This window comes from Mya arenaria, chromosome 11, assembly GCF_026914265.1.
Source record: "Mya arenaria isolate MELC-2E11 chromosome 11, ASM2691426v1".
In the NCBI taxonomy this organism is placed as follows: Eukaryota; Metazoa; Mollusca; class Bivalvia; order Myida; family Myidae; genus Mya; species Mya arenaria.
In genome coordinates this window covers 10,380,357-10,407,030 of record NC_069132.1, presented here as the reverse complement: position 1 = coordinate 10,407,030, position 26,674 = coordinate 10,380,357, and the positions used below count along the sequence as shown (strand labels likewise).

The 26,674-nt window shown below is 35.1% G+C and overlaps 1 protein-coding gene across 1 annotated transcript; it reads left to right on the top strand.

The window, feature by feature from the left end:
- The first annotated feature begins 164 nt into the window (after positions 1–164).
- Positions 165–13,880, top strand: LOC128207517 (leucine-rich repeat-containing protein 74B-like). The gene is made up of 13 exons (XM_052910467.1): positions 165–455; positions 1,315–1,494; positions 2,681–2,897; positions 3,301–3,485; positions 3,817–3,924; positions 5,042–5,135; positions 5,251–5,300; positions 7,978–8,145; positions 8,862–9,056; positions 10,085–10,180; positions 10,834–11,103; positions 12,375–12,460; positions 13,122–13,880. The coding sequence occupies exons 1-13, from the start codon at positions 453–455 to the stop codon at positions 13,297–13,299; spliced, it is 1,830 nt and encodes a 609-aa protein (XP_052766427.1). The 5' UTR covers positions 165–452; the 3' UTR covers positions 13,300–13,880.
- Positions 13,881–26,674: the final 12,794 nt, after the last annotated feature.

Genomic DNA, 26,674 nt, shown 5'->3' with positions numbered 1-26,674 from the left:
TCAATGATCTTTGTTGATTTAGCAGATATGTCTACTGTAGGGTTATATATATTGTTTGAACTATATGCCTATGTGAATATTTGTTCTTTTGAAACTATAGGTCTGTAATTACATGTCTGAAGCGTCTTCTTTATCAAATATTAGCAACCTGAATCAGAGTTGTTTTAAACCTTCTGTACATTCGATGAGAATTAAAATACAGTATTTCCTTCGAACGATTGTGTTTTAGATATTTAAATGATCATATTGAAGTTTTGAAGGATATGTTTACTTTTTCAAGGACTTGAGTATTAAATGTCTATTTTTCATTTAGCCACAATCTAATTTACAAATTGCCAAATTGTATCAATGCCGCATGCTTTAATATTTCATAATTATTTATGTAGAAAAATGTTAACTTAACATAACTACCGTACCTGCCATTTTGAATAAGATTGTTACGGATTGTTTACATGGTAAGTCATTTGATGATTTGCTATAGTTTTAATTGAAAAATAATTGTTAATGATAAATAAAGAACGTTTTCACTTATTCGAACGAGGTGTTGATATTAGAAGCATTAGATTTAAATACATTTAATAATTAATGGTATCTTATTTTAAAATTATTCACTATTTTACCTTACATGAGATAATAATAAAATGATACTTAAAATAATAATAATAACAATAATAATAATAATAATAATAATAATAATAATAATAATAATAATAATAAATATAATTATAATAATGAACTAATAATGATAATGATGATAATAATAATAGTAATACAATTACTACTACGACTAAAACTTCTACTACTGCGACTACTACTACTACTACTACTACTACTACTACTACTACTACTACTACTACTACTACTACTACTACTACTACTACTACTACTACTACTACTACTACTACTACTACTGCTGCTACTGCTACTGCTACTGCTGCTACTGCTACTGCTACTGCTACTTCTACTGCTACAGCTACTGCTACTGCGACTACTACTACTACTACTACTACTACTACTACTACTACTACTACTACTACTACTACTACTACTACTACAACTACTACTGCTACTGCTACTGCTGCTGCTGCTGCTGCTGCTGCTGCTGCTGCTCCTACTGCTACTGCTACTGCTACTACTACTACTACTACTACTACTACTACTACTACTACTACCACTACCATTATATTGCCACTGCTACTGCTACTGCTACAATAATTATTATTAATAATAATAATAGTAGTAATAATAATAATAATAATAATAATAATAACAATAATAATAATGATGATGATGATTTTCTATATTCTTCATCAGATGCCGGGAGAATCTCCCAAAGTGGGGGGATCCCCTCTCCCGACGGTCACCCCGCCTCGATTGCAATCTCCATCGAAAGCGAAGCTGCAGTCACGCGCGGATTCCCGGAAGGAGGATGGTCTTCAGTCACCTCTTGTCCAAACGCCGGATGCCCCCCGAGAACTGAATGATAAAGAACCGGTAAATTTATCTAAATAAGCACTATATTTGATTGTCTCTAAGGCACTTATGTATTATTATAAATGTGCAAGTATAATAGTTAGGTGAATTTCATTTTAAAGTCCGTGATGGTCTAAACTTTCTACGACTTTAAATGACTCACATGTATTTCAACACCTACATATTTCGACTGGGCCTGAATGAAGTATTTGTTCTCAAATCATATTTTAGATACATTCTCTTTTTTTATGTTTTTCTTGCTCTCTTATCTTTAGTCCGTCCATTATTATAACAAGCATGTAGGCTGTTTATAAATCCTTTAATAAACACATTTCGGTGGTAATTATGCCATATTGCATAAACGTGTAAATCGTTGTTCGCATTTCGCAGAATATTCCACAGCATACGTATTTCCTCGTTGTCGTTGTAGTTGAACTTTTATCTAGGTGTCTAACCTCCTGTTTGCTCAATGGTGTAGTCATTGTAAGACAATATGACACAATGTTTTAAACATTAAATTTCATAGGGTAAGCAATGTTGGTAAGCTATCTTGGAATATAGTATCGTACTATTGAGGAGTTGGAATTCAGACTGGATTCATTCGTTTTCAATTGATGTATATATCTGTATATAAGTTATTGTATATTATTTGTTATAAATTATACTCCATTGTCTTCAAGTTCATGCCTGGTAAGAAGTACGCTTTTAATGCTTTGTAAGTGTTGGAGCAAATTTGAGATTGACTCAAAACCTTGTTTTACCCCAAGTGATCATGAGCTCCTGGTTTTACCCCAAGTGATCATGAGCTCCTGGTTTTACCCCAAGTGATCATGAGCTCCTGGTTTTACCCCAAGTGATCATGAGCTCCTGGTTTTATCCCAAGTGATCATGAGCTCCTGGTTTTACCCCAAGTGATCATGAGCTACTGGTTTCACCCCAAGTGATCATGAGCTCCTGGTTTTACCCCAAGTGATCATGAGCTCCTGGTTTTACCCCAAGTGATCATGAGCTCCTGGTTTTACCAACCGTTCCAAGGCGCTTACCCCTTCGCTTGCTAAAACATATACATGTTTATGTCTATGTATTTCTTTACCTTGTGTGCATCTTGTTTAGTTTTTGTTAGGCATTAATAATGTGCCCTAAAACACCTTCATACGAAAGCTCTTAAACATAATACTGAATACAACACTGCACGATCTCATTTCAGATATTTCTGACGGACATCTCTATGCGGGAGATGAGCACAATCAACGAGGATTTCGAGGGAGTCGACTGTCCAGATACCAGGGTGGCTTCTGGGATGGGTGGCCAGGGTGACGGGGAGGGTTCAGGGGGATCGGGTGTGTCTTCCATGTCTGAGGAGGAGGAGGAAGAGGAGGAGCTGGAGGAAGAATATGATACGGACCTTGAGCTTGAACCCGACAGTATGTTCCCTCAAACAAGTTAATCGTACCAACTTTAGTATAATAAAAAAAACTAAAAATAAAAGTTGATTCTATTTAAAGATGTAAAACAAAAGTATGATTTGTGTGGGTTGTTTAAATATGCCTCGTATATAATATTGTTGTCGTAATGTTAAAGTTCTGTACTCCTAGTAAATACGGTGGAGTGTGGTTTGCAGCTTATTTCGATGAATAATTCTTCAGCATACTTGCACGTACATTGGGGGTCATCATATCACTCATCGTATGATCGCTTTTTCGAAATAATTCTTGACTATCTATTCCGATTTATCGGTCAGTATAGTCTATGTAAAACCATTAGTATGAGGTACTCATTTCGTATTATTATCTTAGTATAAGTATTAATAATACGTAATGTTTTCAGAGTGGCTAAACCCTGAGTTGTACGACCATGACACAACCGGTGTCAACCGTTATCTGCGCATGTGTACGAAGCTCGAAATTCAGCCAATCACCTACTTCCTTAAGCACATGCAGGACCGGGAACTCATCATGAAGTACCACGGACTGGGGCCGCTAGGGGTCAAGGCCATGTCGGACCCGTTGGAGGTGAGAGGCCCCGTTTGTATTATCCCCATGAAATTTATTCTATAAAAGGAATCGACTGTATCATTATTTATCTTTTAATTTGATTAAAGCCAATACTCCCTATTGCAGTTGAGACATTCTGTGTTCATATAATAAAACTTTTACAATTGGTTCAGTTATCATGATAGTATGTGTCATGATTAGTATCAAAAATGATTATTAGTTAATACGATGCATACTGACTTGAGAAACGCAAAATGAATGTAGTCCCCGATGTACAACTGCAGTTTTTAGCTTAGCAAAAGTAATTAATTAACCTACATAATTCGTAATTCAAGTGTGGGTGTTTCAGACAAATACGACCATCGAGCGGATGGATCTGGAGGGGAACTATATGCTGGGAGTGGGCGCCACCTATCTCGCGAATGTGCTCAAAGACAACGTCTACGTCACCCAGCTCGTGAGCACAGTCTTTACTCACATTCCACTTCTTAATATCTGTATGACTGTAACTGTAATGATTCATAAGACGAAAACAACATACTGAGGGTGTGTTCCATGTTTCACATCCAAGTGGTCCCTTTGAGCAGGGACTCGGCTTGTCCCTGTAGTTTCCAATGTTTTATGTGATCAACGTCGTTTCCAGCTTTTGAGCATACTCTTAACACATTATCCATCAATTAGTATGATGACTACACATTCAATACCCTAGCTCAAATATGATGGTGTTGATCAAGCCTCACAGACAAACACGAGTACACAGATGGCCAGGTTCTTTACTCAAGTTAGGGTTGTTTCTCATAACAGTACAGCAGATCTGAATTGTTTAAGGCCTACCAATGGTTTGTGAAAAGACAACGATCGTTGTCTTGAATAAGGATAAAAAAAATATATATGTTTAATACCACCAAACAAGTAAATAATCAATCCCTAAGACCTAACACCATTCTCTGCGATTTATGCAAACCTGTCTCACAACAGCAAACCTGTACTTATGTATCGTTTTTTTAATAATACAATGATAATCCCAGTAGCCAACACATAAATAAAGAGTCTGTTTGATGGCAAAATGCTAAGGCCTAGCATGCACTCTGAACAAGTGACACAAGGTACAGACAAACAACATTTGCATCAAAATATCTTTATCAATACTCGATGGGATAGATCTGGTCGTTCCCATGTTATTTTGCCTCGAATACAATTCATCCTTGATTTCTATTTTCTACGTAGGTCTAAAGGTTGTCTCAATAATAATACATTGTTTATATATGTTTATGTGTTTTTTTTTGGCCACCGATTATATATCTACTGTTTCCAAGACATGAATGCAAAAACCATTTACAAGGATCACATGCTCTGCGAAATGAGTTTTCGTACCAAAAACTTATCATAGAACTATAAAGCATAATTCCAAAACCGATTGACCTTTAAGAAAACATTCATCATCTGCATTTTTTATTCTCATCTTTAGACAGATATTTGATTATTTTTTTTGAACCTTATTAAACAGGGATATTTTCTGTGGTCAAAATCAGACATTTTTATGCTATGATGGAATGAATCACTTTATCTTTCAGATATTATCAGAGAACAAAATGGGCAATATTGGGGCAAAGGCAATATGCGAGTTACTCGTAGAAAATAAGACAATCACCTATTTAGACTTAAAAGGTATATATCCTTTCTATTTTTCCAATTACGTTTTGAAATTGTTGTATAATGTGTTTCAATTTATTCATATCTGTTGAATACTTTCGCACGACTACGCTTGCTTTTCTGGTCGCAGGCAATTACATCGAAGACGGTGTAGCAGAAAACTTCTATGACATGTTGTCGGTATGTATGTTTACCCCTTATTGCTCGTGTTTGGAAAAACAGCTATACAAATTATACCAACCATCTTTTAGCCTGAAGACCACTTTTGCCAATTTTATCAGGGGACTCACAAAGCTTATAAGGGCACATGCATTTGAAATCGATTGCATGGCAGACGAAACCATTAATAACTATTGATGCATTGTTGTTGTTTTTACAATTATGTTTTTGCGATATTCTAACTTTTGTACTTCATTTTATTAATTGTTTATTTATTTGTGAATTTACATCTTTTCCATGACTATGTTGTAAATGGTAAAAGTATATTTAAGGCACACATTGTCGCCTTGAAATATTTTAAGTAATTAAAGGCAAAACTCCCATACTCTTTCATAATATTATGACCTGTTGTTACTAAATTTATGACAAATTTCGCAGTCGCCCTCATTCGCTGATGTGTTTTCCGATCTTGTCATTGTTCAGTTTAATTTCGTCCCGTGCAGACGTCCAGTATTTCACTTCCGATCTCCCTTTTTATTTTTCCTTGTTGATTTGCAACTTGAATATGTTAGTAATTCCCTTCTTTAAATGTTTTACGGTCTTTAAGCCGCGACGTTCACGTATGACTAAGAAATAATTTACTTGTATACTAATTAGATTATTATTATTATATTATTATATACCATATTTCTATAGCACTCTTTTCATACATAAAGTATGTTCAAAAGTGCTTTACAATGTAATATAAAACAATAGACAAACTAAAATGCTTATAACAATATTAACGCTAGTCAATTAAAACAAAGTGTTTATGCATAGTACATATGTACAAAATTAATATAATATAAAATGTTTGAAATAACTATAAAATAATAGAATAATAATTTCAGAGTTAGTGAAAACCAATAAAATTTAAAGATAAAGTAACAACAAGCTGTTAAATCCCGGATAGATCCATGCACTCGGAAATAAAATAATAAAACACTTATCGTCCATAATACTGTTTAAAATAGTGGGTTTTCAGAGCCTTCTTAAAACTTTGCAAGGTGTTACAGTCTCTGATGTCAGATGGTAGGGCATTCCATAACTTAGCTGATGCTGACTGGAAACTTCTGTCACCATAACGCGCCGTCCGACATTTAGGCACAACTAACGTCAGTGACTTATTTTTCGACCTCAGATTTCTGGATGCTCTGTATATTTCTAACATGTCCACAATGTACGCAGGCGATTGGTCATGGAGCGCTTTAAATGTGTGTGTTAGAATTTTGTACTCTACTCTGCATTGCACAGGGAGCCAATGTAGTTCCTGTAGCACGGGGGTTATATGGTCGTACCTTGCTGTCCTCGTAACAATTCTAGCTGCCGTATTTTGAACAGTTTGTAGTTTGTTTAATATCTGCTTTGGAACACCGTACAGGAGAGCATTGCAGTAGTCTATGCGAGATGTAACAAGAGAGTTTACCAGAGATTTGGTTGCGTTCAGTGTTAGATAAGGTCTTATATGGCCAATGTGTCGCAATTGTGCGTAAGAATTTCTACAAACACTATTGACGTGTTGATCCAGCTTCATGTTTGAGTCAAGATAAGCGCCCAGATTCCTAACACTTGGTGATTGTTTGATTACAGAGCCATCGACGGTGACGGAGACATTTGAAACTGTTTTTGAGTTGTGCTCAGATGAGAATATGATTAATTCTGTTTTGTCCGCATTTAGCTTTAACATGTTGTTGTTCATCCATTTCACTATGTCATTCAGACAGTGTTCAATGCGATTGACAGATTCTTCAATTGAAATTGTGTTTAATGGTTTGAACGATAAGTATAATTGCGAATCATCCGCATAGAAATGGTTGTCCAAGTCATGGTTTCTACAAATAGCTCCAACAGGCTTTGTGTACATTGTATAGTTTTTGGGGCCAAGAACAGACCCTTGGGGTACGCTGTACTTCATCAGCACTGGGTCCGAGAGTTCACCATTAATGGCTACTGTTTGATAGCGATCACTGAGGTAGGACCTCATCCATGTAAGTGGTGTCCCGGTGATACCGAAGTGATGTTCTAAGCGAGTAAGAAGCGTCTCGTGGTCAATTGTATCGATTGTAAATTGTAATCGCTAGATTACTAGCGTGGCGGCAATTTTCGGCCATATACTTGGCATTTATTAAATGTTATACAAAGTATTGTCTTTGTCTTTTGGAGTAACGAATAATTGTTAAAGCGGCTACAATTAGACAGTTTCATAAGTGATCGGAATAAAAAGATAAATTATTTACAGACATAATAAATGCTTTAAGGGCCTGATATATCTGAATTTCTTTAAGGGCTGTGTGATACCATATTACACTCTTATGAACGACTTCGATTGAATCTTTGTTATTTACAGTCACTTGTCACGAATACATACATACCTTCATTAAGACTTCCTGAAAGCTTACAATATACTCCTCATGCAATCATCCAGTGTTTGGTTTTGAAGCATTGGCATTTAAGCGGACAATAATTATAAGTGCAAAACCTGCATATCTCACTGAACAATGCTCGATATATGTATTAATGTTTACAAATGGCGCACAATTATGTGAATTGTACAAATAGAGTCTCTCTTTGCCTTAAATACGAGTAACAAGTAACATATATACGCTTGGACACCAACCTACATGTATTAGCTGAATTCATTATGTTCAATAAACACCAGAAAAACACGGACCTGAAGACACTTATCTTGCGACACAATAATTTCGAGGACGAGGGTGCACGATGGCTGCGGGATTCTCTCATGGAGAACGATACTCTTGTTACGCTTGATCTGAGCTGGAACCATTTCCAATGGCGGGGCTGCTGCGCAATCGCGGAGGGCATGGTGGTAAATACAATCTGTTGTAAAGAAAATTGCCATGTGTACCAAATGTAATGTTTCTGTCTATTGTAGAGAGGTAATTTACTACCAAAAACTACATAGACATTATCAAGGTTAGCAGTTGAGCATATGCTGCATTATCCACTGCAAACCTTTTAATATTATTGTCAATATTGAAACAGCATCCAAGACGCAAGACAGTGAAAATTCAAATGTTTAAGATAAATTACCAAACTTGTTTTTTTTAACATTAGTATGATAACCATTTGTTGTTCGATCTTCACAAATACTGAAGATATAATAAAATATAAATGTTTGTTTCTGTTTACCATCGCAATATTTATTTCACCGAGTGAGCATCTAAGGCTATATTTCACGAATGGTGCGACCACTAGGGAAATATCAACTTTTGCAATCCATTGAGTGAAATTTAATGCGAACTAATACAGAAAACAATTGTTTATGCCTGAAAGTGATACAAAATGACATTGAATTATCATTTGAAAGAAATGCGCGTTACATTGTATGCTGGTGCAAAGCAGTTTCGAAAATTACGCCATTAAAATTGTGTCCCAGCACTGTGCACACAGTGGGCTTTGGAAGTGAGAGCTGATAGCAAGTTCGAAAACAGTGAATTGCCATTTATATCTCTCGGAGTTATATTTATAAACCACGTCAAAGCATATAATGATGAATAATTTCTACACAACATCTGCATTCAGGAAAACACTGGTATCAAGTCCCTGAACTTGTGTATGAACGGGTTCGGACTGGAAGGTTCTGTGTCGCTGGAGGAAATGTTGAAGTCCAACCGCACACTGCTGGATCTCGACATCAGTTTCTGCAGGATACCCCTGAAGGGTGCTCCCCACATTGCGTCCGGCATACAGAACAACGAAGCGCTGGAGAGACTCGATGTAAGAAATTGGGTCAAATATTTGGATTTTACATCAAATTTTACTGAGGTATAGTATCTAGGTAACACAGTGAAACACCACGATGTTTAAGGTTCTGTCTGTTTGAATAAGGAGAAAAAAATAGTTGCTTAGACTGTTTACCAGATAACTTTTATGGTATACATTTCTGAATTTGTTTGGAGCCGCCATAAACCCTCTCTTAAAAAAACGTGTTAGAACGTGTGTTTAATTTGTTGAAAAACAACAACGACACTACAAGATACAGGCAACAACACCAATGTGTTTCTATTGATCAGTCATGACACAGCCGAGATTATCTCCCTGTTCGTTTCATCCTGAATGGTATATTTGTAAAAGCATCTCTAATTAAGTCGCTGTCAAGTTCTTAAGAACTTTTCTACTCGTTAAGATTTAAAGTCTCAAATTCTGTTATAAAATTTTGCCCTCAGATTTTTTACTATTAACTCTTTTTTTTTTCTTCACCTCTTTTCTGGATTTCGCTACTAAACTGAATATCTGACTTTCATGATTCACCAAGCAGTAACAAATTATTGTTTCTTGGCATTCGGAGACATATTTGCATGCTTGGCAAGTTATTTATTAGTATGTTTGGAAACTCGTAATAAGACCTGTCAATTTATCATACCTTTCGTTTCGTTATTGTGTAGAAATTTCCTCTCATGATATCTCATGTTATCAAATTGCACGTTTCTTATTGGAAGTAGCGTGTGCAGAGGTCATAACTCGATAACTAATATTGTTCCAGTCTTGAAATAGATTTTTTCCAGGACAATCGTCTTGCTTCTTTCGTGCATTCATGTGCAGTCCCAGCCTGGTGCCTCCTTTTAATAATAATAAAAAAGAGAGCCCTTGTGACTGGAACAGCTGTGTCAGTTTTAGTGGATAGGTAATAATTAACTACACTAGGTAAACATGGTTTGAGAGTCGCTTTAGTAAGATTTATGTCTAAATAGCACAATAGACACATGTGTTTGTTTCCTTTAAAACTCAACCCCTGTTTTCCTCAGATTGGTTACAATCAGCTCCAAAACGAAGGCGGATACGTGATTTTGGTTGGGGAGGAGCGCAATGAAACGGCCCCGCTGAAACACATCGACTTCGGGGTAACATTTACACTTAAACATTGAAGTTGCTACATATTGAAATGACTCATCTTGAATGTACTTGAATACTGCTTGTTGTAACTATCACTATAAAATGCACAGGTCTATGAAAACAGTAAGGCATGAGTAAGAATATCACAGCCTTTCTATATCTCGAAGTGGCTAAGGTTTCTCATAAAACATTAATTAAATGAAATAAAGCCTACATAATCAAAAATTTGTTTCACATAATCAAAAATTTGTTTCGTTATATTTCCAAAATATACACTTTCTTAGTATTTCAAACAGTTAAAAACTTGGATGTGTTTGTATTAAACGCAAGTCATTGCTTAAGTGACACCAGAATTGTGCAATGATTGCAATAGCACACCGTCGTTTATACACATATACAAAGAAACACGAGTTTACAATCAACGGGTTATTAGTGTTCTTACAGGTGTATGCTGTCAAATCTTGAATAATAGAAAACATTCAAGAATATTTCTGTCTGCAAAACTGTTTACAAAAACAATGGATAAATAAAAATCTATAACAAAAAGGCAACTACTGGTAATGTTCCTGTCACCAAGCAGACGACAACTGTCAAAATAAGATAACTTTAGATGAGGTGAAATAATTATAGTTTGCATTTTACATTTGCTTATGTTCGCCAGAACTTGACGGTGAAGCCAACTTTCAAGAAGCTTGCCGACCGCCTAGAGGAGGAACGCGGCATTGAGATCCTGTACGGAGGCGTCATGCTTGATGTCACCTCCTTCCGATGCGCCAAGTACGACCCTTGGGCCGCCCACGCCAACGACCCCATGACCAAGCTGAAGCAGTGGCTGGACAAGACCAATTTTCGCCTGGTTGACCTCCTGTTAACGTTTGACCGGACCGGAGGCCTTAGTATTGATCTCGAGGAACTGAAAAATGGAATCCATGTAAGGAGTGTGTATGCTGTCTTAGTGGACATACTTTTTAAGTGTAAGATAAGAAAGTGGACTATTCTGTGTCTGTTTCAATGACCTATCTGAACTTATTTCTCAGATATATAGGGAGAATTTGCACAGCGACAGCTATTTTTTTATAGTTGACGGGAAGTATGCATTGTACATGGTATTTAACACATAATTATAGAACAGCCGGTTCTATTAATGCAAATGAAGTTCATAAAGTAGTATTTATTCCTTCCTATTGTCGTGATCTATGTTATAACGATTGGTATCGCTTTTCTTTGTCTATGGATGTTAATGATCCAGCGGCCTTGATTGCCTAGCCAGTATACATTAAGCTTTGGTAACAAAAAAACATCATATTTTCTAACAATGGAATTAAACGAACAAGCGACCGTTTATAACAAATGTTTGTATTTATCAAATATTCGAAGAAATAGCATTTCATAAAAATGGAAGACACTGCATGTTCTGCTTGAAGTCATTCAAGGCTTGTTCTCGTATACTGTAGGGAAGTTGATTCTGAGTAATAGTTTCTAATTGCTTGTCATTTTAGTTCTATGTATGCTCTTCTACTTTCAATAATTTGATTTTGTTCTTAATGCCTCTAGGTTGTGTGGCTACAATGATTTTCCCTGTTCTTTTTGCATTGTTTTGCTCTGCAGTTACATCGTCTTTGTTACATTTGGAACACCAAGGCCATTTTTCATTGAAAACAACCGCGGATGTCTATGGGCGGTTTACAATGTCAGAAATGTTTACATTTAACTACTGCAAATACATCGCGTAGCAATTTCATTTTAGCAGTTCGATTTTATGACTTTAGTCATTAATATCTTAATTATTTGTGCAATAAAACACTGGCAATCGATTTAAACTTAGTAATACAAAATACATGTTCAAACACTACAATTAATTAATACTATTATTTTAAAAAAGCACGAACTACTTCTTCTGATGTACCGGCATATATCCGAGGTTGTTTTTGATGGAAAATGACCGAGGTATTCCGAATGGTATTTGTTATTGTAAGCGTAGACTGCAACCTGACCATTCCAAGACGGTTACCCCAATATTATTTGATACCAGATGATACATGACTATTTGTGTAAAATGTACGGTTTCATGTCAAATCCGTGTATTTATCCGATTCCTTTTCAAATAAATAATTGTGTCGCCATTAAGCAAGATTGTATTGAATAGTTTTTTTTGCATTTCCACTGCATTATTTATAACTTGTTGGTTCATGCATGTTGCAGAATGCGGGTATCGACATGACGGACATTGAGATTGACCTGCTCATGAAGAAACTGGACGATGACAACAGCGGTACCATCGATATGAAGTAATAAGTGTTCGAGTGTGGTTCAATTGCTAAGAAGATATGGGTTATCTAGATCTGAACTTGTTGATAAGTTGCAATTTCGGGCGTTTAGTTTCAGTGATACAGCATATGTAAAACATGATTTCAATAATGCCAATTGCTTATACTGTTTGATTGTTTGTTTGTTTTTTAAGGCGTATAATTCAAGTGTATTGCATTATGTTGTGTAACCGATCTACATTTAATGTTAAAAACAAAAAAGCATATGATTTGTGCACAGATGAAAGAATATAAGGAATAATAAGTGGGATTTATGAATTAATAGCTACGTGGTTAAAAAAGCGCCAAAATATCGCTATTGTTTATCAACAGTACACCAATCATTTGCTGTGTTTGATTTGATCATTTAAGTCAAATGAGTTTAACATCATAATATGTAATTTAAAAAAAGTTATCAAGCCTATATTTTGTGGCTTTAATAGCTATAAAGATAAATTCAATACATACGTTTTTTGATCTCACAGTGAGTTATTAAATGCTTGGGACTCTTATCACCTGCAGCGAGCTAATTCATGCAATACTTTCTTACAGTACGAAGTCACTCACTGATTTCGTTTTTAACATTTAAAAGTAATTCATCCGACTTTTGGCGACTCAAATACATGTCCTTATCTTCCACTAGGGAGCTGATGCAGGGTGATGAGCTGAACACTCTGGCCCAGCGGGAAGCCATCCGCTACAAAGAGGAACAAGACCGCCAAGACACGGACAGACGACGCCAAGCCAAGAAGGGTGACCCCAAAGACTTCCAGAAGATCATACAGGAATCTGACGTCATCAAGCCTGTGTCAATTGTCTGATGTCATCATTCTTGCCAATTATATCAATTCTTTTGTTATTTGGAATGTTTTGTTTTTCGTTAGTGAACATTCAAATATGCAGTGTTGTAGTGTTTAATTAATTTTAAGAAACCGTTGAAATTGTTTATACATTTTCGTTATTTATTTTATGTATTGGCATCTAAGTTGACAATTGACAGTACAACTCATTCTCATGCCTGTTATGTATCAAAAATAGCACAACTCTTTTGTTAGTTGTTTATCATTTAGTCCTATTGTTTAAATGTTTCAAGAACGTGATTTTTCCATATAGAATGACAGTTATTAGGTAATTTAATTGTATATACAAGTACGTTTTCTGAGACGGCGTATAATATTGTGCCGACATTGTCCTGATATATACTCCTATTCATGCGTATGAAGCTGTGACCTGAAGTATTCCCTAGCATTTTCAAAGTGTTTATATTTTTATTAAACGTTATATGTAGTTTTTGTTACTAGCTAAAATTTGTATTGCTGTTAGTTTTTGTTTTGTGTGAAATATTTAAAATTTCAATTGTTGAAACTAGTGAGTGCGCATGAATGAGACCAAAATGTTGTTATGGAAGTCGTTGTTTTACTTTTTTAAATGCTTTAACCCTAAAGGTTCACCTATACTTAACTCACCCCTCACAGTTTAAAGAACATATCGTACTAGAAGTCGTCTGAAAGCCTTTGGTCACGTGAGTCTTCAACTGCGATCCAATTACAATAAATTCAGTGCAGTTGTAACGGAACGCCGCTCTTACCGGTGCCAAAGGGCTTTGATGGTATTTCCTATATTGTTTTCGATGATCAGATTCAATCCGAGGTAAAATGGTGATATTGTTTATGCTGTTTGTGATTCTTATAATCTCTTGCATAATTCAGTTTATAGTAATTACAAGATCTAGATTAACTACGACCAGGTTAACCAGCGACTTGCTTATCCTATAAGAATGAGTTAAAATGGAGACATAGTGTAGCATTTCTATAAAATATTGGTTCTAAACAGACACAATAAATGTTATTTGGACCTGTCCTAACAATTTTAAGCTTCTTCAAGAGATGTATCATATAAAAGATGTGTATACACAGCTGTAGATTCTCTCATGGCGAACGGTAAGCTGGTCACATGGCAGTAGAAATGTCAATGTTTTGAAAAGGAAATTGCCATGCGTTCAGAATTTATCCCATATACATACGGTGGCACAGAGGTGACATCCCCAATTCTTTATTCTCATTGTGACCACAACTTAGTGTAGCCAATCAAAACAGCCGTTTTATAGTTATAAAATAGTAAGCACCCTGATACTAAAAACCCTATTTGTATCCAGCAAAGGTGAATAATATGGACGAAGTCTTATATCAGATTACTTTTAGGAAGGTATTTCTTATGCTTAAATTGTTACCTTTTTGAGGAAAAGTCATATACTAGTAATTCAAATAAGTCCTATGCATAGAGTATTGAGACGAAGAGAGTACAGTGACGCTCGTTCTATTTGTGACTTTGTTGACAACGTGATCGAGCATTCTGGACGTAATCATGGTTACAGAATTATGAGACAATGGTGCTTGGCGAAGGAATTGGGCGTTAAGTTTGAGTTTATCATCCATGTCCCTAACTATGACTCGCTAGCATGACAGCGTTCCCTTCACTTTCTTCTTCCTATTGCTTCCATCAGGACTGATTAAGGCTTGTTTGTACAGGCAAAATATATACGGGCTATTCATAGAACCGTACTATCACCGGTAAAAGCCATAAAGGCTCAGAGATGACACAGCTGTTTTGATCAGCTATACTAAGTTGTGGCCACAAGTTACCAAGGTGAGGCCACGATTTAATAAGTTGTAGCCACAATTTATTAAGCTGTGACCTGCAGTTACTAAGTTGTGGCCTCAAGTTACTTAGTTGTGGCAACAAGTTACTAAGTTGTTGTCATAATGTACTAGGTTGTGGCCTCAAGTTACGAAGTTGTGGCCACAAGTTACTAAGTTGTTGCCATAATTTACTAAGTTGTGGCCTCAAGTTACTTAGTTGTGGTCACCATAAAAATTATGTGTTGCGGATGTCATCTCTGTGCCACCGCAGTAAGAGGTATCTACCACTAAGGTTAACACTGCAATCGATTAAGCATATGATCTAAGTTTAAAGATTAGTTTTAAAATTATATATTATACAACGACTGTGGAGAAAAATATGATGTACTAAATCACTCTCGTTGGCACGATGTTGCACGGGAGCGTAGTCTTGTGTTCTGTGGTAAAACTGTAGTACCAAGAGAAAACCCACTTGTTCAGTTCCGCTCACCAAACTCACATGCATCCAGGCCGGGAATCGAATCATGGTGGCCTTGGTGAGAGGCGCGTGCGCTAACCACTGCGGAATCCGGACAACCGCATATGCTTTCTATAATACTTGTTTGTTTTATCCGCTTATTGACACAGTTTTTAAGAATCAAGGCAGGGGAAAATCCAAACGTTTTAGATAAATAACAACACTAATGTGTTTTATAAATTAATATGATATGTTTTCTTTGTTCTATGTAATCGCATAACGGAAGATGTTGTATAACTTCCACACTCCGTCTTTCGTCGGGAGAACACAGGCATCAAGTCTTTCAAAAAAGAACAACAAACCACATGAGAATGTTGATTAAAGAGATTTTTCAAACTATCTGTGAATCAACAAAACAGATTTCGTTTATCTTCAAATGAAAATGCTTATTATTCCTGTTTTAATACGATGTTTCTACTCCTTAATCTTTCTGGAGACGCCATTCACAGGATGGTACACGAATTCTGAATCTGCAATGATTTAAGTGAGGTTTTTGTATCTGAGCTGCAAGACGGTGGCGAAACGATGAACAAAATAGGATTTTCGGAACCTGTTTTCGCCTTGTATGTAGTATAAAGTATATATTTCCAAAACATCATGACGTGCATTCTGCTATACAATTACCATGCCTCCCTCGGCTTTTTATTTCTTGCTTTTAGGTTACGGAATAAAAAACGTTATTGAAGGAAAACCTTCGACCAGTATGTTGTTTACAAATGGGGGAAACGAGATTTTGATTCGTTTAAGGTCAAAATACATATTTGTCTTTGCAATGATTTCACCTTCAACATTATTCAAATGTGGTTTTTTGATTTCCTGACAATTCCTTTGCTGTACAAGAGCTTTCTTGGCCAATTTGTTTTTTGGTTTAACCACCTAAATGAGTGCTGATACCAGTTAACCACATTAAGGTATCTGAGCTGAAAGAAGTTGAAGATTTGCTATATGATATCGAATATCGAGCTAGAATTCCGTCCAGCTCGACAATCCATCACGACATTGAATATTTCCTATATAATATCGAATGTCGAGCTAGAATTCCGTCCAGCTCGACAATTCATCACGACATTGAAGATTTGCTATATGATATCGAATATCGAGCTAGAATTCCGTCCAGCTCGACAATACTTCACGACATTGACTATTTTCTATATAATATTGAATGTCGAGCTAGAATTCCTACCAGCTCGACGTTCCAGGGTGACATTGAAGATCTGCTATATAATATCAAATGTCGAGCTAGAATTCCGTCCAGCTCGACTTTCCAGGTCGACATTGAAGATTTGCTTTATACTAACGAATGTCGAGCTAGAATTCCGTCCAGCTCGACGATTCATCACGACATTGAATATTTCCTATATAATATCGAATGTCGAGCTAGAATTCGGTCCAGCTCGACATTGCAGCTCGACATTGAAGATTTGCTATATAATATCGAATGTCGATTGTCGATTGCCGATGGCTGAGCCAACTTCACACACATTACTTTATGTACGTTAAAATATTCTCATTTGAGATGAGATTGTTAATTTTAGTATTTCAATTTTTCCTCTCGTTTGATGATCTTACCTCAAATTCCGATGAATGTTTTCCCTAAGATTTAGTTAAAGTTTACGTTACGCGCAAGTTGTGTTTCATACATTCATCTAAAAAAAATTTGCTTTTCACCACAAAACTGATTATCGGACTTTCCTAAATCACAATCATTAACAAATTATTGAATGTTACATCAAAATTGCCATGACCTCTTTTTAATGTATTGCTTTTTAAATATGAAACTTAATGTATCATACATAAAATCATACATATAGTACGCCATGTTCAAACAGCAAAACATCCAAAATTTTATTCATGATTATTTCTCACAATGAAAATCGGCTTCATCTTTTTTTGTAACTTTAAGCTCAAATATTGGCAATTAAAACCGCAGCAGTGACTTTGTTATTAGCAAAATAGAAACATGTGATTGTTTCTGATAAGCCCCCAATCCCTCCTACTGAGATCGGTTACAACCAACTCCAAAACGAAGGCGGCTACGTGATCTTGGTCTGTTAGGAGCGCAAAGAAACTGTCCCGCTCAAGCACATAAATTTTTGGGTAACATTCACATGAAATGCATTGGCGCTACTACCTTTGTGAAATAGCTCATCTTGAAATATAGTTGTTGGTAGTAACAATAAATAGCAAGCTTGAATTCATGAGTGAGAATAAATAATGAATAACGAGAAATTCCTTAGAAGTTGCTAAGGTGTATCATACAACATTCTCGTATATTTATTATATAAAATAAAGCCAACATGATAAAACATATTCTGTAACGGTTTCAACTTAAAAATTTCGTTAGTGATCGGTATTGGAGAAAATTTGGATGTTTATATTTGTATCAATCGCAAGTCAGGCTTATAAGTTACATCAGTATTATAATATAATAAATCATTGATGCAGGTGCAAATGTGGGCATTGCGTCGCACTATGTGTAATTTTGCATCGGTATTTCTGCTAAAATGGAATATTTATAACACTGCAGTCGTAAAAAGCCATATATCTTGTTTGTTTCAGAATGTTTTAAGGTACTGAAAAATTATATCTCCCAGTAACATAATTTTCTGTCTGGAATATTTTTTTTATTCCAAATGAACTTTTAAAACCGATTTTCTCGAAAGTTTCAGATAGAAAATTACACCAGTAACTAAATAAGGCGGGACTGGTTTATTCGATTTGTTGTGCAGACAACAAAATGTGATATCTTTACTTGATTTAAAATTTTAACAGTGCGCCTTCCTTATTGTGTCTATATTCAAAAGAAGTTGACGAAGGAGCCTAACTTCAAGCACCATGCCGACCGCCAGAAGGAGAAACACCGGTTTTTTTACAAGGTTTCTGTGCGGTAGCGTCATGCATGACGTTACCTTCTTGGATATGCAAACTTCGAACTCCGAGCCGCCCTCTTGTGCTATTAATGCTTGAGCCTAAAGATTGGCTGGACACGATCGGATACCGCCTCTCTGGCCTCCTTATAACCTTTGACCATACTAGGAGCTTTAGTTTTGCTCTAAAGGAACGCGTAAATAACATGGTAGCTTTAGTATTGATCTCAAGGAACGCGTAAATAACATGGTAGCTTTAGTATTGATCCCAAGGAACGCGTAAATAACATGGTAGCTTTAGTATTGATCTCAAGGAACGCGTAAATAACATGGTAGCTTTAGTATTGATCTCAAGGAACGCGTAAATAGCATTGGAACTTTAGTATTGATCCCAAGGAACGCGTAAATAGCATGGTAGCTTTAATATTGATCCCAAGGAACGCGTAAATAACATACTTGTTAACAGGTGCATGTTTTATTAGTGGAAAAACTTTTAAAAATGTAAGTCTATGGTAAGAACGTTGAATAGTCCGTGCATGTTTATATAAACGTAGTGGATGAAGTGTCGTCTAAAAATTAGTCCACTTTTCCAGGATATTTGTACATGTCGTAACCTGATTTTTCAAGTTCATTGGGGAGAATCTACACGATGACAGCTATTTTTATATAGTTGTGAAGTATGTTCAAAACGAGGTATTTAACGCGCAAGGAGTGACCAGCCCATTCAATGAAAATTAACTTCCTGAAGTAGTATTTATTTCTTCTTATTAACAGGAAGTATGTATAGTAATGATATGAATCGCTTTTTTTTGTCTATAAATGTTGGTGAATCAGCGACCTTAACTAAACCGGTACATCATAAGCTACATATATATTACCTCTCACAGTAATCAGAAACGTAGAGTAAAAGAATCGAAAAAAGTCTGTTATATTTTTATCACGTCAGTCTTCAAAATTGTATAATGATTTGGTAAAATTTACCTTGCTATACAAGGGATCCGACCATTTAAAAGCTCCTGACTTCGTCTCATTTCATCAAATTACCAGTAGTGGGCAGATGAAATATAATAACATTCAAGCCGGTGCACATACTTACCAAAATCTCCCGTATCTAGATCGTGAATATTTGGATATCTATTTGCTCGTCCCTCTGTTACACATGTGCTACTAAATAGTTCTTAATTAATTCTGTCGTACGTAAACATTGTTCTCACGCGATCATCATGTTGTTGCATTGGTCATTTTTGGTGGGAAATACTTATGTCTGGCTGTAAAACGTTCAAAAAATATATCAACGTTCTGTTTCAATATGACATCAAATGACGTGGTATGTACAATGGCTGTCTTTGCATTAAATACGCCTAGTCGAGTAGTGAGTAACGTATATATACTTTGATATCAACATACATATATGAGATAAATTTATCAGGTTCTGTATCATCAGAAACTATATACATAAAGACACTGTTTGCGACACAACCGATTCAAGGACGCCCACGTTGTGTTTTGCTTGTTTTAATTTCTTCATCTCTTCAAGTTTTTCACCACAAATTTGAATATCTGCCTTTCCCAATTCAACAAGCCGTATAACACTGTTTAGTTGCATTCTGTGACACATTTGCATGTCTTGAAAGTGATTTATTTATAGTTATTGAAATATATCACATGTCAATTAATCCAACCAACATTTTGTTTTGTTCTTGTGTAGGAGTCTCCCCTCGAGATATCAATTTACACGTTCCTTGTTGAAAGTGGCGTGTGCTAAAGTCATAACTCCTCATCTAATATCGTTTCCGTCTTGTAATAGATTGTTCCAGGACTAGTTACTAGTTACATTTATGGGCAGTCCAAACCGCGTGCTTTATTTTCATAGTAATGACAAATGGCAGCTCTTGTATCTGTAACATTGGGAATTCCAGTGAAAAGTAGATTACAATAAGTAAACATGGTTGGAGATTATTATCGCAAAATCATGTAATATATAATAAACAATGAAACAATTTCATTTTAAGAGATATATAAATAGATGTGATTGTTTCTTATAAACCTCTAGCTCGGCTATTCTCAAATCGCTAACAACCAACTCTTAACGCTCTCAACGTTAAACCAAATAAACACAATCAGGTTAAACAATATATCATATAACGCATTGACGCTACCATTTTTTAAATCTTTTTACTCATCTTGAAAGTACGGGAAATAGTTGTTAGTAGTATCACTATAAAATGCACCGTCTTCAAAAATTCACGAGTCATATTTTTTATACTACACATACCATAGAAAAGGCTTGCCACGAAACTAAAGCATCTATTTATTACATCAAATGAAGCCAATGCATGTATAATCAAAACGTTGTTTTGCTATGGTTTCAAAATTAATGTGTTCCATGGAATATGATTTAGAGAAATACATGACGTTTATTTTAAGTATCATACGCAATTCATTCCTTATAAGTTATATCAGTATTGCGCACGAATCGTATATAGCACGACGTCGTTCGCAAAGATAACATACGTAAATACATTCAACGGTTATTACTTTTGCAGATGAATAGTGTCAAAGAAATATAAAACAAAGTCTAGAACGTTTCACTAATTTTCAAAAATGAGAATTCATTGTTAAAATGTTAATATGGGCAATACGTCGTTTTTTATAATATTTTCGTTGCATTTTATGCGCAAATGATATTTCTATATCACTGTACTCGTGTAATAAAACTATACGTCATGATTTTATCAGAATGTATAAACATACAAAAGCGCTCAAAAATGAAACTTAATACAGGATTATTTCGAAATTATACCAAAAATAACATTTTAATAATAAGAAAACGATTTGTTTGTTTGTTGGCGTTGAACAGAAGACTTACATGAGGTAAACTATTTTAATCTGCGTTCTGAATGATTGTTTCCACGCGCCAGAACTTGGCAGTAAAGCCCGACTTCAAGACGCTAAGCTTGCTTACCCGACCGTCTTGAAATGAACTGTAATCCGTACGTATTTAGAGTTGCCTTTGATCACGTGAAGCCTCTTAAGCCTCTTATTGTAAAATGAATCGGTTAGATAACTTTTACCGTACAAGCATTCCATCCAAGAGCTCCTCAATTTGTTCAATACCACCCAATATTTATATGTAAAATTTAAAGAAACAAGCTCAATAGCCGCAAGTTTAAACATAAACCCCGTAAATGGCACGGGGTAAACATCGAAGACATAGAAAACCAAAACAAACAATCATAAACAAGAAACATGGAACAACAGAACTAAACTCAACTTCACGTTTATTGATTACACAATCACAGATATAAAACAATCATTTTACACCGGGTCCTTCTGATTTGGTCGACCAGAGCAGTGGAACTAACATCTGACATTTTAAAAGTATTCGCTCTGGGCCCATTTGAGAATGACATCGAACAATTAAAATCTCTTGTTTTAAACATAAACAAAAAATCACGAGCTTGGTAAATAAATGTCTCTTTAATCAAAAACAAAAGCAAACAACTTTAATTATTCACACTTTCCAATTTTACTCCACAGTTTGTGATTTTATACGCTCGGTAATTTAGCGGCATGGCACAGACCGTCATGATTTTTTTCGCACCTAAAGCTATATCTGTTTTTCGACATAAACAACACAGAAAATGTGTGTAATTCGACAAAAGGGACTGTAATATGACTTCGACATAAAGAAAAAAAAATCGATATAGAAAATCAACATATGCAGAATTATTTTATATAGAAAAAGAAGGAATAAATTTGGGACCGGTGAAAAGGTTCGACACAATCGGAAAATCGAGATATCAGAGATCGACAAAGCAAGTTTAGACTGTATCAGTGTAGGGAAGATGAAATAGAATGTCGCTCAAGCCAGTGCTAAAGGGCTTCGGCAGTGTTGTGTGTTTTATTGTTGGCAATGATCAATTTCAATCCAGGGCTAATTGGTGATGTTTGCTATGTTGTTTTTGCATGCATTTGCATGGAATATTACAAGATCTGACCTACAATAAGCTTTGGTAGCGTCTGCTAATGTAATAAGAAGTCAATGAAGACAATAGTGTTTGCGTCTCTCTATAATGTTGATTCCCTACACTTTAAACGCTAAATCTTACCTCTTTTAAGTCCTATAAAAAGAATTCAATGGACCCCTCAAAGGAATAAAATAGAACAAAACAGAACTGACATTAGAGATATTAATGAAGAGACTAATGATTCCGTTCAGAAAGAAAATATGCATGTATATTTAACTGTGTAAAACCAGGTGATTAAAACGTCATATCACTATATACTGGAAGGGTATGTCATTTTCCGGCCAGACATTATCAGTTTGCTTTTATCTCAATGCAAGATCAAATCACTGCATACATTTGAGGAAGGCACACACAAAACTATTCCGTATCTAAAGCGTGGACGTTTGACAAAATGACTGGGTTATAACATATACATGGGTTTTTAATATCCTAGGGGAATTTTGGCAGAAGGATTCTCTCATGGAGAACAACACGCTTGATCTGAGCCTGAATCACTTCCAGATAGCATGTTCTAAAACCTGTCCTGGCCTGGCCCGGCCTGGCCTGCTAAATCAGCATTTTGTGTCGGGCCAGGCCGGGCCAGGCCAGGCCAGGCCAGATTTTATACATAATGAGAGTACAAGCTTTAAATATACTCGAACACAATGATAGACCCTTATTAAGAAACTAAATTGCATCGTTAATATATATTTTTTTCTGAGTTTTATTTAGATATTTTTTTTAGTTTGATTGAATGCATAATTAATTAATTTACTTATACAAAAATCAAGTTTACAGTTGAACTATGCATGTAGTTTTGAACAATGTGATGTTCAACTATATGAACTGTGAGATGGAATATCTTCATCTTATATAAAGACAAAACATAAAAATCATCAAAAATAAAACATATATGTATGTAAAAAATAATATATACTAAATCTACTTTTATTTTAAGATTCGATTTGTAAACCCAGATCTGTGCAGTTAAATTAAAAAATGTCTGATTAGTTTTAACAATATTCCAATTAAACTACTTTTAATTTAAATAAAAAAAATCATAACATTTAACATGCAGTTTCATTTCTAAAAAGATCTACCATTGTGTTCCAGTATATTCAGTCCTTTTTATCTCAATATGTATAAAATATGGCCTGGCTTGGCCTGGCCTGGCCCGACACAAAATGCTGAGTCAGCAGACCAGGCCAGGCCAGGCCAGGTTTTAGAACATGCCCTCCCAGAGTCGGGGCTACTGCGCAATAGTTGAGGGCATGTCTGTTAATTCAAAATTGTCCTGATAAAGAAATTGCTATGTGTTCCCAGTGTGTCGTATGCAGATGGTATAAAATTTGATTTACTACAAGAATAAGATCTATGTGAACCAGGTTAGCCATTGAGAATGTTGTGTCCTAGAATTTGTTTGATTAGCCGCTTAATGATTTTTTATGGATTGATTATATTATCACAGAATGTAAAGAACAAGAAAGTGAACATCCTTATGATTAGGATAAATACCAAGCTTATTTGATTCATTTTATTAACATGTCATGCATTTTCTGTTTAGTGTACACAAATTACTATATGGGCCGCGTCGTGCGATTTTGGGCCTTCGGACATTTTTTGCACATTTTTAGGTTTTTCATTAGTAAGAAAGCTAAATAATTTCTGAAAACAAATCTGTTTTCCGTTTTCAAAATATGCACAAATAACTGAAATATGCAGATAATCGAGCGTCACGACGTTGGAATGACGTTGTTATATAAACAACATAACGTTCGATGGTTTTAAAGAAACAAGTATTGTAAATGATTAACGTCAATTTTATTTTTTAGCTGACGTTCTTGTAATATGAATAAAAACTAAAATAAAATTTAGATACATTGTCGATGAAGTTTTAAATAACAAAAACAACTACATATCTAACAATGTGCTTTCAAAACCAAAATATACATGACAATTTATGTAATAAATATATATGGAACTAAGTAAGTACACTTCAAATAGCCGTAATCACTCGTCATTACGAAACAAATGTCTTTGAAATCAAACAAGCTGTCAAACTATTCTTCGGGACACGTTGAATCACTGCACGATGGTCGCACATAGTGGCGTACGTGCATCTTTAGGTAACGCCGTCTTTCTGCAGTAACGCAAGTATAAACTGTTACTCAATCACGCAGCCAAGGTTTATTTGAAGGCATAAGTCAGCATTCAGAAACGCACTCATTTTCCTAAAAGTACTTTTCTACTCGTTAACATGTTTTGTCTAAAATACGATTTTGCCCTAAGATTTGTTCTTAACTTCTACGTAGACGTTATGTTTTATTTGTTTTAATTACCTCACCTCGTTCATGTTTTTCTCTTCAAAACTGAATATCTGACAGTCCAAATTCACAAAGCCGTAACAAAGTATTGTATATTGGAATTCAGTGACATTTTCGCATGTGGTGCAAGTGATTTATTTGTATTTTGAAAAGTATGATACTTCTTGTTCATAAATCAAACGTTTTCTCTAGTTCTTGTGTAGGAGTTTCCAATCTCATTTTATCAAATTACCTGTTACTTATTGGAAGTGATGTGTTCTTTAATCAAAGCTCTAGAACTAATATCTTTTCTGCCTTCGGCGTTTAATAATAATAATAATAATAATAATAATAATAATAATAATATCTTTTCTGCCTTCGGCGTTTAATAATAATAATAATAATAATAATAATAATAATAATAATAATAATAATAATAATATAAAAAAGGGATCCCTTGTGCCTGGAGTATTGCAAGTTCTTGCGGATATTGAATAAATTACAATATGAAAAGGGAATCTTTAGCACAATAAGCATTATACCTTAAACAATCAATTTTAAGAATTTCATCAACAATTGTGATAATAGTTTATCTTGCAAAACTGACAATATATTCGTTTTCAAAGTTTGGCTATAATACAGTCAACATAAGCGTTTCATACAAAACTCTTCTTTTCAATGCAATTACGTTAATTCAGAACACAGAATAAACATCCATCAAGTTTAAACAGAAAAACCTCCAAAACAAATTAACGACCATTTCTCCAGTCAACACTGAATCAATGAACCTCTAAGAATAACATTATAAAACGTTTCTAACAAACCCTCACCCCTACTATTCTCATATCGGTTACATCTAACTCAAAAACTAAGGCCGCTACATGATCTTGGTCGAGAAGGAGCACAATGTAATGGCTCCGCTCAAACACGTTAACTTTAGGGTAACATTCAGATTAAATGCTTTCACACTACTGCCATTTAAAAAAACTCCTTTAAAAGTACGGAATAAACTCGTTCGTAGCATGTCTATTCAAACAGATTTCAATCAAAGGAAATTCATTAGTAAGATTATTACAATATAACCTAGGCATAAGTTGCTTATGTTTATGATAAAACCTACTTATCCAGTTATTATTACAAAAACAGCCAACATTATTAAAACAGATTTCTGTTACGGGTCGAAAATTAAACATTTTCCTAATTTTTAACAGAACCTGCCTTTTACGTCTAGATCAAACGCCGGTCATTCCTGATAAGTGATATCAGTATTGCGCACTGACTGGAATAGCTTTAACGTCGTTTGGCCAATTAATAATATTAAAGTAATTCTAAATATCATACAATGGTATTTTTGGCCCCTGATATAACACACAATGTTATCAACGGTTATTCTTGTTTTTAAAGTCGTGCAGTGTCGAAAAACTTACACGATGAAAATTGTTTACAAGAATGTTTCGTTATTTGTTTAAATACAACAACTACAGTGGTGTAAGTGTAAATATGGACATTGCGTCGCCTTATTTTGGTAGTGTTTAATTTTCAATTTCGTGAAAATGATACTTCAATACCACTGTACTTGAAGTAGAATGAAATCTTTATCTCTTGGTTGTATCAGACTTTCTGAAGATACGAATTATTGTTCACATCTGTCAGTAACATCATGCTCTCATAATCTTTAGAGGGGCATATTTGAAGACAGTTGAAAAAAAGTTTATACCTTCTCGGACATTTTAGAAGACAGCTATTTTTTATAATGTTAGATTGTTCACGTGGTTTTTAACTGTATGTAAAAGACCACTTGAACTATCTAATATTACCTAAAATAGCTGCCTTCTAAAATAAGAGGCTTCCAAAGTAGTA